The 12,140-nt window shown below is 48.6% G+C and overlaps 1 protein-coding gene across 1 annotated transcript; it reads right to left on the reverse strand.

Annotated features, from left to right (window-relative positions):
- Positions 1-8,084: 8,084 nt before the first annotated feature.
- Positions 8,085-11,592, reverse strand: WNT8A (Wnt family member 8A). Its single transcript, XM_008505607.2, has 6 exons — positions 11,522-11,592; positions 11,395-11,428; positions 11,057-11,195; positions 10,021-10,146; positions 9,752-9,894; positions 8,085-8,675 (listed from the first exon to the last, which is right to left on the reverse strand). The coding sequence occupies exons 1-6, from the start codon at positions 11,590-11,592 to the stop codon at positions 8,112-8,114; spliced, it is 1,077 nt and encodes a 358-aa protein (XP_008503829.2). The 3' UTR covers positions 8,085-8,111.
- Between the last annotated feature and the right edge of the window lie 548 nt (positions 11,593-12,140).

The raw sequence follows: 12,140 nt of genomic DNA on the forward strand, positions 1-12,140 counted from the left end.
TGATGGATTAGTTGATTTTTCACATGTGGGTTTAATAGCCTCCCAAGATGTAACTGAGTTTTTAGTGCTAGAAATAGTCTCAGGGAAATAGTTCCCTGGGGTGAGATCAGTGTCCACCTTCAAAGGAATGAGTTGCCAAGTGGTGAAGTTGGTTATGAGGCAGGGTGGTTAATGCAGCACTGAACAAATCACAGTCAGGAGGAAATTAATTACATCTTCTTCACAGAACAGAGAGTAGAAGTTCTCCAAAGACCATCTGGAGCCTGAAACTCAGAGGAGTTGGAAGGAGATGATTACCACTTTGAGTTCTCTTCATAGCAGCATTTGTTACTCTTCCCAAATATTTATTTGATCGTAGATGTAAATTGGTGATGAAAACTTACAAAGCACCCTGTACTTAGTTTCACATGGAATCTGAGATCCTCTTCACTGAAGTAGAACAGAGAGAAATCCTTGGCCAGAGCAGCCCCTTTTGGAAAGGGAGACAATTAAAAATAGTCTAAATAGGTCTCTGTCACTGATACAGCACTTGCTAGGTTAAAGCACAGGACATTGTGAATTTTGGGCTCTATCCTCTTTGACCTTTTACACTATCTCCTTATCACTGTACCTGGCCTGGCTCTGGGAGACAGTGTCTGGGTACAAGAGCCACAGTTTAGTGCTCCCAACAGCTTGAAGGGACTGGAGGGTGATTTGTGACCTCTCTGGTGATCAATGAGATAAAGCTCTGCAGTGGGGATGTCCTCTGCTTTGCCACTAATCCTGGCTCCCTGTGCACACCTTGGAGATGGAGCTGAGTGCTGGCTGTGACCTGATCAATCCCAGACCATGGGCTGTCTCAAACCCAGATTCAGGTCTTGCAGCCTGTAGCAGATTGGAGGGGAGGTGTGGGGAAATGGCTGTGCTGCTGTCAAAAGCTAGAGATGTTTCACAAGGAATTTCCACAGCAGGCTGTTAGGTAAAATAGGCTCATGAGATGGCAGCTCTGGCACCCTACAGGGGGAAAGCCCGTGGGATATGAGAGAACCAGGAGGAGAAAGCAATCCAAGCTGGGAAGAACAACTGTTTGCACTGGGAGAAGGTTTATTAACTTAAGCATATCAAAGCATAAACATAGCTGGTTTATTCCTGAACTAACTTGAGCAAAGATGTGCTGAGAGTCTATTCCCAGCACTCTTGTCTAGGATCAGCTGCCACTGGTGCCCCTGTGCCAGCAGAGATGTCCCCTGCAGCCACGTTTGCAGCCTGACAGCGACCAGATTTACCTGCTCTCCAGACACCTGCGGTGCTGCTGCAGCCATGGGGATGCTTGGCACCTCGGGAGGTATTGAGACTTAGTTAATTTAATTATTCTCTTGCTTCTTTCCTTTGAAATCCACTTAGTGGTAGGGAGGAGGTGCCTTGTCCCTATCATAGTTGATGGCAGCTGGCCAGGAGACATGTCTGCCAGGCAGGAATGGAGATGGAGAGCTGGGACAGAGTAGGCTGAGCTTTAAAGAACTGGGAAGAGGGGAGAGAAATAGAAATTATTGTGTTTAAAGCTGTCAGCTATATTCCTGAGGATGATCCCCTTAAAGAGTCAGACCATGAGCTGTAGTGATGTGAATTAGAAAAGTCTGTGGAATTGGGAAGAAACATGAGAACCATTGCCCTCATCCTTGTCTGTTCCTCACCAAACTGTCAAGCTTGATCTAACTCAGTAACGAGAGTCCCACCAACTTCACCACCCAATGTTTCAGACCATGTAACTTGTTGCAGAGCAGTTTTGAGTTCTGGAAGCCAGGCTGTGCAGTGGGATGTGGAGAGCAACTGCTTCTTCCAAGCAAAAGAACTTGAAACCAGCAAACTCAGTGCATGCATGGCCTGAGTTTGAGCCCCAGTGAGGTAATGCTTGTGTCTCTCCCCACTGTTTTACAGTCTTTCCACTGTCCTTGTCATTATCATCTTTTATGGCATCCCATGAGCTATTGAAAACATCAGAGGAGGAAATTAAGGGCCCTATACTGTCCAGGCTCTGTGGTCATATGTCCCCTGACGAGCTATTCTCTCCTGGCTGTGCCCACAAGTGGCTTTCATTAATGTTGCCCAGGACACTGAAGAAAGGCTGGAGAGAGGAACTAAAGCTAAAATGATACTTGAGATCTCTTTATCAATTTCCCAACATATTTTTCCCCTTGTAAACCTCCACACTCCCCTTCTGCAACAGACTTACTCTTTCATTTTCCAGCTCTGTCTCACTCTGTCTCACATGATTGTTACTCTTCTTTACCTCCCAACTGCATTTGTCCAACATTTCCTGGCTGTAGTCATCCGTCTCTGCTCCTTGTTGCACTTAGAGTTACAATCAACTTTCTCTACTTTTTTCTCTGTTTCTGACCCTCTGGAAGGGATGAGTTTGGGTGTAAGATGTGATAGAGGCTCTAGATGGGGTCTTTTCTAAACCCCAGAAGTTTTTGGACTGAATCCACTTTGGCTGGGAGAGCTTCTGTGTGAAGTGGTTCCAGCAGTCACCTCAGCATCCAAATGAGAGTTTACTTAGGGAACGTGTCACCTTCCTTGCTCATAGATTATGGACCACTGTGTGTGATTGGAGGAGGGGAGAGTGGGATGGGAAGGGAAAAGAGGAGGAAGGAATTAATTTTGAACCACATTGTGAGTTACATTTATTTGGTTGTCTTTAATCCATCAATCTTCTGTTATATTGCTCATCTCCTTGGGGCTTGTTTGAAAAGGGGGAATTTACTGCACTGTAAGCCAGGGCAGTGATTTGCAAAGTGGGGGGCATGGGATGTATCCTAGGAGAGATCAGGGAACCAGAAAAAAAGGTGGGGGAGCTTGTGAATCTCTCTACAGAGGTATCACTCTGCTGTGCCTTACCCACTGCCCCCAGCCACCTGTGGGGACATTTTTGGAGGAGAACAACCAACCTTACCTGCACCTCTTGGACAGCATCACGTGGGGGCTGACCAGAACCAAGGACCAGCAGTCTGGCAATTAATTCCCACCCAGGCTCTGGACCAATTCCTCCTTGGAGTAACCCCTGGATAAGAAACTTCCCCCTAGACCTATGCTTGCTGATCAGGCCTCCTGGATGAAAGCCCAGGATGAGCTCCAGGTGAATCTGGACTTGTCCTCTCCAGCCAGAGAGAGCAGATGCATCAACTCCCTGCAGACAGTTCCTGGAGGTGTTCTCCCCATCCCAAAAATGTTTGGGAAACACATGTAACTCTTTTTCTCAGGTGTTGCAAAGAGGATTTGTTTTGTAAATGGTGAAGCTGTTAATTGCCTCGACTTTATTAAGAGGGAGCTGAAAAGCTGTTAACAAGTTTCTGTTGCTCTGTGCCTGCTACAAGCCTCCCTGAGGAGCTTTGCAGGGGGAAGGTGGCAAAGTTGCTGTGAAAGTATCTTTGCTATCCAGAGGATAAAAGAAATATAGGCAGGAGTTTAGCCAAAGACTTGGAGTAAGGTGTGAAGTTTGTAGGAGGGTTTTAACTTGAATTGTCAGGCAGAGGATTCCCTTTCTGTTGGGCAAGGTGGGCTCAAGTGTCCCCACTACAGCACAGCTGTGAAGGTCTGAGCTGGAAGGGCCTTTAAAGGTTATTTTCTCTCTTTGCTTTTCTCAAGGCACAGGTATAGGGAAGTTCCTGCAGTGTGGGAAGCACAGGTGATTAGCAGCTTTGGAAATCAGGCTGGTGGGGTTTCAGCAGCTAACTTTAAGCATCTCACTTAAAAAAAAAATAAAAATAATAAAAAAAAAATGTTTCTTAAGATTAGAGTTGAGGTTTTAAAGTCACTAACTGGTCACAAAATTTTTTCCTATACACCCCAGCAAGCCAGACACCCAAATTCCCCATCTTTGCTCAAGAATCCCTGTCAATAAATCCTGCAGAAGGGAATCATGCACATGCTTTTTCATCCTCCTCTAAAGGCCTGGCACTAGCAGGGGCTGACCAGGGGCTGATTAAGGCCCTTTAACTTTGTCATGCTAAGAGTTGGTTTTGCAAGTTGAAAAGGACTTGTGATTTGTTTTTTAAGACTTTAGGGAATTGCTGGCACTGGCTGGTTTCACTGCACCAGATGCAGCCTGACCGGGGATCTATGCTGCATATGAAAAGGTCACTTACCCTGTTCAAGAGAGGAGATTCTAACACTTGTCAGCTTGAGTGATGGAGACTCTGCATGGAGAGCCATAATATTCATGTTAGGGAATTGCCAAGCCCATACGGAAGTGTTGAAGATGGATGGCCTGGGGATGTACTCCTGACACTTTAATACGGGGGGAGGATACAGCACAAACATCTCCTACAGAATTATAATCCCTGAAAGGGCACTGGTGGCATAAACTGAAGGAGCTCCACCCAGCAAGGAGTTTAACAGCCAAAGCAGAGCAGGCTGGGGTAAAGAGGGGCTTCTGGGGAATTGTACAGCCCCTAGATGGGATTGGAGTGGGTGGGAAGGAGAATTTGTCCCCCTTCAAACTGTTTTGCAAAGATCCTCCATGTATCTGTGTGTGGCCTGGCAGCAGGCAGCATCCAGCATCTCATCCAGCATCCCATCCTGCATCCCAGTAATGCAAGGAGCCTTTGGCCCCAAAGGGAAGCAGCAGTGCTGGCAGCTCTTTGGGGCACCAGGATTTTGGGTTGAGTTCATACAGCACCTGGCCCTGATTAAGATTTTCACTTTTTCATTGAAATCAGGTCATTACCCTGACTGGGAGAGGGCAGTCAGGTGCCTCCTCAAGGGCCAGCCCATCCCTTTCTCCAAGCAGGCAGAGTTCCAGGTGGCTGGGATCAGTGTCACAAATTGGAGCTGACTTTGGGGTAATCAAGGATAAATCCATCCATGGTTGAAGGCATCCCTACTCCCTTCAGGTGCTCTTTGGCTGCACTTAAGGGCTGAGCTTTTGCAGCCCAGCAGAGGACAGGACTTTGCTTTGCTGTGTTATGGTATTTATTTTGAAAACTGCCACAGAGGAGTTTGCTGCCCAGGTAAATTTGCTGCTGAAATGATGGATGAGCCTGAGGGATTGTTCCCCACAGGCAGCTGTGTGCATTATAACCTCATGCCACCCCATGGATGTGGCATTTCTCAGTGTGGTGTCCCTGAGAGTGTCTGCCAGCAGGCAGGGGTGTTGGGGCTCCCAGGCAGTGCTGTGATGGATTAAGATGATCCTGAATTTCTATTGTTTTGTAGTGAATGTAGTGAGAATTGATGACTCTTGTATCCAAGCAACGAGAGGGAGGATGAGAGAGCTTCAGCTTCTTCAGGACTGTAATATCTCTGGCAAGGTGCAGTTCTAAGCCATTGAGTTGGCTTTTTGTATTTTTTCAGCCTTGGTGTTGTCTCTGTGAGTTCTAAAAAGAGAATGGAAATCTGTGTCATGGGATGGTATGTAACATTCTTTCGAGTTTGTTTCCATTTGTATTTGGTCTCTGGCTTTTGCATAAGATATGCATAAGATTGCTTTAGATAGTCTGGTTGCCAGAAATGTAAATGGATTTTAAAAAGCAATTAGACAAATCCAAGGCAGAACAGTTCTTCTCCAGCATTTAAATGAAATCCAGTGGATATGAGTGCTGGCTGGGCAAGCCCCTGGCTGCAGGTGGGTGGAAATGGGAGGGTTCAGTGGGAGAGGGATCAGTCTCTGCTGTGGTATCCCTGCTCCTCCCAGCAGCTCCTTTCCCTGGGACACAGCCTGCATGGGACACACATCTGGTCTGGTGCTATGGGCACCTGCAAACCTGTCCCTTATTTCCTGCAGTAATGTTAGTTTGAAGAGATGCTGCAGACAGCTGTGTCACAGTGTGGCCTGAACATGCCTGCTCCTGCAGAGCCCTCAGCTCCCAGGATTTATCTGTGCAGGGTGTTAACCCTGCTGTGGGTACACAGCAAGATGGTTTGTGTGTGTGTGCTTGGGAGCTATCTGGGTGAAATACTGGTTTTCCCTCCTCTGAGTGCACACCAGCATCACCTGTCCTGTGCTCTGTGTCACCTCAGTGTGTGGCTCTGAGGGATTCTGGCAGCCCCTAGGGATGCCCTGGCATGGGGCTGGTGCTGCTGAGCCCAGGCACCCCCAGCAGAAGTTGCAGAATTAAACCCCTTGGTTCTGAGCACATGAGGCATAGGGGTTTCGTTTCTCTGCTAGTACCATTCCCAGTAAAGCCTAAATTTTTTTGGTGGGTTGTAAATGTTGTTGTGGCAACACTGTGCAAAAATCTTGGAAATTTTAGAAACAGCTACTCTGAAGGCAGCGAACAAGCCTCCGGATGGGTGGGCTGCTGACTTCCAGCTTTAATGAAACCTCTCTGTGCAAAAATCAATGCACGTCTGTGGGTTGTGCTTCCCAGCTTGTGTTTTACACCTTCAGCTTCCTGGTGTGGCTCGAGCTGTGTTTGCACTAGCAGCCACAGGGATATCTGGACACAATAGCATCAAAGTGTTTGTAGGGTGGGTGCAATATGCTGGTGGAGTTGTGGGTTTGGTTTTCTTTTCACTTGTCTGTCCTCCTCCCCTGGCAGGAAACCAAAGCTGGCAGAGCATCCTTTGCCCCTGCATCATGGTGGTGTGGGCAGTGGCACAGCCCTGGCTCCTTCCAGAGCTGTGCTATGATTCCTAGGAGCAATCCAAGCTGCAAGACAGCCAAGGAGAAGAGTAGAACCCACCTGGGATGGCAGCAGCCCATGTTCCCTCCTGCCCTCCCCACCTTTGGCACCGTGGCTCTTTGCACCCTGAGCAGCAGGGAACCAACAGGCACATTCACAACTGTCCCTGATTTTTCTCTCCTGTCCCCAGTTCAAAGGGTTCCTTCTCCTGCCTCCAAGAATTTTGCCGGGTGCTTTCCACATCAAAGCAGGGCAGCCTTGAATTGTCTGGGGGACAGGCAGGCTGTAGGCAAATTAAAGTGGTGTTGGGAGCTTCAAAATCAGCTTTTACGAGGCAGTGCCTCCATGCTCAGCACTTGAAAAATGTGAGAAGTTACAGTGAGAGGTATTAAGATGTTACAGTCAGAGGTATTAAAGCAAACACTCTGGGACTGAACGCTGGAGGTAACTTTTATTGAGGTCTAAGGAGCACAACCTTCTTGCTGATTCCAGTGACTTTTGGGCTCATGATGAGAAATCTTGACAGTTTCAGGTTTTGCACAGAATGGGACAATTTTGCACCTGAAGTCATAATGCTAGGAAGTTAGAATGGAAAAAAGGAAAAAAGCCAGGCCTTTTGATTGTAGTGTTTTATTGCAAAATACAGTCAAAACCTAATTCTTTAAGGATTCCTTCAAAATATGTAGAGAAAATAGTGTGCTAAGCAATAATACAACTTTATTAATAAACACTAGGCACAAAGAATTCTGAATTTTAACCTGCTCTTTTGTGTGTGTTTATTTTCTAGAAAAAAAGCACAGGAATTGCAAACAGCTTAATTCATCCAGTACAGATACAAAAAAGCTACTGATTACAGGGGGCAGGGGATCTGGTAGGAAAACAAAAAATTTAAAATGGGGGGGGAGACTGAAGAAAGAAAAAAATACATGAAATCTGTAAACACTGTCTGTAAACCTATCAAAGCCCTCAAAAGGCTACAGTCCTTGTAATACACACCCTGGCACTACAAAACCCCCTCTCACATCAGAAAGTGCACAAGTTTTCCATTAGAAATGCTGCTGAGGAGCCACCGTGTGTAAAGAGCCAGGGCTGCCCCAACTGGGGTGCTCGTGGCCACCAGGATGGAGCCACCCAGCAGGACCCATTCTTGTGCCCATCCCCATCTCACCACGGGGATGGAAACCCACCACTGGCCTTAGTGGACCCACTGGTGGTGGCACAAGGGGTAGAGTCCACTTGAATTAAATTCTTCCCTCTGTTTGATACACAGGTAAAGCGACTCCCAGCAAGAAAGAAGCTATTGGTAAAGATTGAAGGAAAACCACAGAAGCAAGAAGGACCGGGGACCCCCTGTGCCTTGTGCTTCCTGACCTCACAGCACCCATCCACGGGAGGGATGCCCTGCTCTTTCCATCAGACCCTGGGGACACTCAATCCCACCCCGGCTCCGCCGCGGCTGCTGCGCATGGGGGACGCCAAAGCGTCCTCCTGGGGCGCAGTGGCCTCCCTCTATCTCTTATGTCCCTTGTTCCTCCTCCTGATGTGGTTGGGGGCCGTGGCGGTGTCACGGCGGGTGCAGAAGTGCTTGGCCACCAGCTGCCGGCACTGCTCGCAGCGCACGGTGCAGCACCAGTGGAACTTGCAGTTGCAGCTGCCCACCACCTCCGTCCTCCTCTCCTCCACACGGAGGCCGCACTCGGTGCAGAGCCGCCGGCAGCTCCTCCTCTCCCACTGGGAAAGGTTCTTGCCGGTCTGCAGGCACTCGCGGCCCTCGGTGCCGTGGTGGCCCAGGCTGGCGTTCCTGGTGCAGTAATCGGGGGAGTCCTCCAGGAAGACCAGCTCCGTGGCGTGGACGTGGTGGAAGGTCTCCGCCGTGGCCCCCCGGCTGTCGGCGCTGTTGCCGGCTCTCACCCGCCTCTTGTCCATCTCCAGCTTGTGGGCTTGGTCGTATTTCATCTTCAGGTAGTTCCCGATCTCCCGGAACTCGGCGAGCTGGAGCCAGCAGGTCTGGATGCTGCAGCTGCCGGACACCCCGTGGCACTTGCAGGCTCGCTTCATCGTGGCTTTCACTGCCTTGGTGGAAAAGGTGGAGAAATGAGGAGCAGCAGAGCACCGGCACTTACATCCCAAAACCAGGCTCTGTGATGCTTCTAATTTAGGGGGCAATGGGCCAAAAGTGGCTTGTGCTCAGCATGACTTCTAGTCCTTCCAGGACATGAGCTGAAGCTCTTATTTCAGTTCCTGGAAAACATTTGCCCCAGTTTGCTAATTTGAAGGACAAGAGATAAGGAGTGGGCACAAACTGTTGTCTCCAGCTCTTCCAGGAGCTGTTTCTCCCTGTCAGGTAAAAACCCGCCTCTGTCGGGTCATGCCCTTCTCAGCCACTCACCTCGCTCCTTGCAGGATCAACCAACCCATCATCCCTCCCAGAGGTTTCATTAAAAACGTGTGAAACTGCTTGGGAATAACCATGCCCAACCTCTCTGCATCTCCTCCAGGCCAAGCACTTCACAGACATTATCTACCGATCTCCCTCTGGTATTTATAAGTTCCCAATCGCTGGTATCTATGTGAGATTAAGACACGCCCTATGAGATAGGTATGTTAAGTGTTGCTGTCCTTGTTTTTACAGACAAGGAGTTTTGGCAAGATGCTGAGAGCCCAGGCAGGGAGCAGGGGGTGAGTCTGGCAGCCAGCTCAGAGTGGGGCCAGCTCACACCTGGCTTCCAAGTAGCTTGGAAATGCATAGATGGTAAAGGTTTGTTTGAGGTTTTTTTTTTTTTTTTTGCCTTTTTCTACAGAGCAGAGAAGCACCAGGCAAGTATAAACTCCATGTATTTCTGAATAAGTGGTGTATGCTGGCAGTTCACTGCAGGCAGCTGCAGGAGCTGGAAGCAGGAACAACTCTGACTTGAGCTCCTTAGGTTCAGGTTTAGGGTCAGATTCTGGCTGTCATTTTTTCCCCATGCAAACACTGCAGGGGCAGATTGTCATAGAGGGATGGCAGAGGGGACCTGAACAGGCTCTCAGCTTTTGTTTTCAATATAGACATTACTATTATTATTTTTATTATTATTATTATTATTATTACTGCTACTGTTAAAATTGCTGTTACTAATACTAATATTATGATCATATATTTGACTTACAAGTCTCCCAACTTCATTGTTGTGCAGGTTAATCAGTGCCCGGGTATCATGCCCTGTTTCCAATGCATCCACAAAGAGCTTGGAAATCCTCTCCCCAAACTCCACGTTGTCACTGCAGCCTCCCCAGACCCAGCCTCGACCACCTGCAAGACAGATGCACGTTAAGAGGAGAACCACCCCACGGGGCCAAATTCTCTCCTGAAATCCCCTGGGAAGCCACGTGTGAGGATGAGGGGATGGTGTCAGCCCATCCTGAGATGTCAGCTCACCAACACGGCCGTTCCTGGAGTCGTCACAGCCGCAGCTTTCAAAGTCTCCCATGCTGCAGTTCCTGGTCAGGGTGTACATGACACCAGCTGAGCTGATGGCATGGACAAAGGATGTTTCCCGGGTAGCTGGTGGGGTGAGAGGGGGGGAAAAGAAGCTGTCACATGCACAGACATCTGTCCTGGTTCATTGGGAATGAAGATCTACAGAGCTGCAAAGATTCAAGAAGGAAAAAACCAAAATGGCTTGTGCAAAACCTAAGGTGCTACAGAAATTAAATGCTTATGGCTGAGGTCTTTTCAGGCTTTGGGATCAAGGGTTTCAGTAATTTGGCATAATTATATGCAGGTGTCTATGCACAGGATGGAGTTTCTTGGCAAGATTAGGATCTTAAGGCAATGCCCCAGCCCTGCTCTGGCCAAGGTTCTCACTGCCTTCTCCTGGCACTCATTTTGTCTCTGTCCTTTTCTGCATTTTGATCTTGCCTGCTGGGGAAAATCATCATTGATCTTGTTTCAATCAGTGGTTGAACCTGTGCTAACAGCTGTCTGCACCCACACTTCTAATTTAGTTTCTTTTTTGGCCTTCCTAGCAGATTCAAATAGAGATGCTTCTCTGGGAAAAGAGAATTTCTGCTTGTCAAAGCACTCAGTATTCAAATACATCCACAATGTTTCTATGAAGACTTAGTGCACATCTTTCATTTCTCCATCTCTCCTGAGCTTCTGCCCATTGCAAGCTCATCTGCCTCTAGCACTCTGCTCCCTGGGATGCTGCAGGAAAAGTGGCTGGAGCAAGCCCAGGGAGCACTGCAGGAAGGACCAAGCTCTAGCCTGGCATGGAGAGAACTCCAGGGAGAACCTGGCATTCCTAGAAAAGCACTAATGCTATGTATGACATCAAATTAACACAGAAAAAAGCAACCATGCTATTTGGGACACCAAACCCCTTTTCCATGGGTCAGTTTGACCCACAGCCCCAGCTTTCTCCAGAGAGCATCCTGGCCAGGTGCTGGTGGGCAGGTGACGGGGCACTCACCGCTGCGGAGCCGGTTGTGTGTGGAGAGCTGCAGGGCACTCTCGGGGCAGTTCCAGCGCTCCCACCCAAACTGGAACTTGCATTCCTCCATCCCGCTGTGTGCCCCAGCTGCCACGCTGCTGGAATACGTCAGGTAAGCCTGGCATGGGAAATAGTGGGGTTAAAAATCTGCTTTCCCATTTAGCCCTGGAAAAAGACACGAGTGGGTTGCGGGTCTTTCCCCTCGTTACTCAGTTGGACTCAGAGCCCATCTGCTCCAGGAAATCTGGCTCTTTTGGAAAATTGTGATTTCCCATTTTCAAAACAAAATTGCTCTTGACAGTCTCTGGGTTAATTACCTTAGGTCCTGTCATCAGAAAGTTGTTCACAGACCTGAAACAAAGCAAAGAAAATGAATCCCACAGTTTACCACAGGCTGAGGAGAATTCCATAAAAAATTGCCTTTTCCACTGGGTTGGACCCTACCATGCTTCTGTATGAAGAACAGTGCTGTAGACCCCCACGATGGAGAGGATGAGGAAGGTTCTGCTCTTCATGGCTGTCCCAAGAAGTAGGGCTGGATTCCTTTGGCTGCTCTGTAGCTCTCCACACCACAGGTCCTGAGTGAGCAGGGCCACCTCCCTGTGCTCCTTCCCAAGGTGAGCTATTGGGATGGAGGGAAGCTGTGGGAACCTACAGCCCAGATATTTATAAGGTGAAGTTGTGAATAGTCAAAACCCCATTCATTTGCTACCCAATGACTTAATGGGGTAAAAAACCTCCTGCTCCAATGGGTGACAAGGAACCGCCTAAGGTTGCACTTCAAAAGGCGGCGCGGTGTCTCTGGGAGCAGGATGGTCTGAAGCAGAGCAAACTTCCCTAACAATGGGACACTTTTAACTCTCTTCCCTACTGCCAGCCATCCCTTTCTCTTGGCCTCAAGTCTGCTTGCCTCCCCCTTTTCATCCCCTGCTTGCCAGTGAAGGTTCAGTCTCCATGTCCCTCCGAAATAACAAGCTGCTGCATTTCTATAGTGTCCCTGCTATCTGCCTGCTCCCTCCTACAAGAACTCCCTGAGGAGTTTTAACAACAGGTCTGTAAAGAT

This window comes from Calypte anna, chromosome 13, assembly GCF_003957555.1.
Source record: "Calypte anna isolate BGI_N300 chromosome 13, bCalAnn1_v1.p, whole genome shotgun sequence".
In the NCBI taxonomy this organism is placed as follows: domain Eukaryota; kingdom Metazoa; phylum Chordata; class Aves; order Apodiformes; family Trochilidae; genus Calypte; species Calypte anna.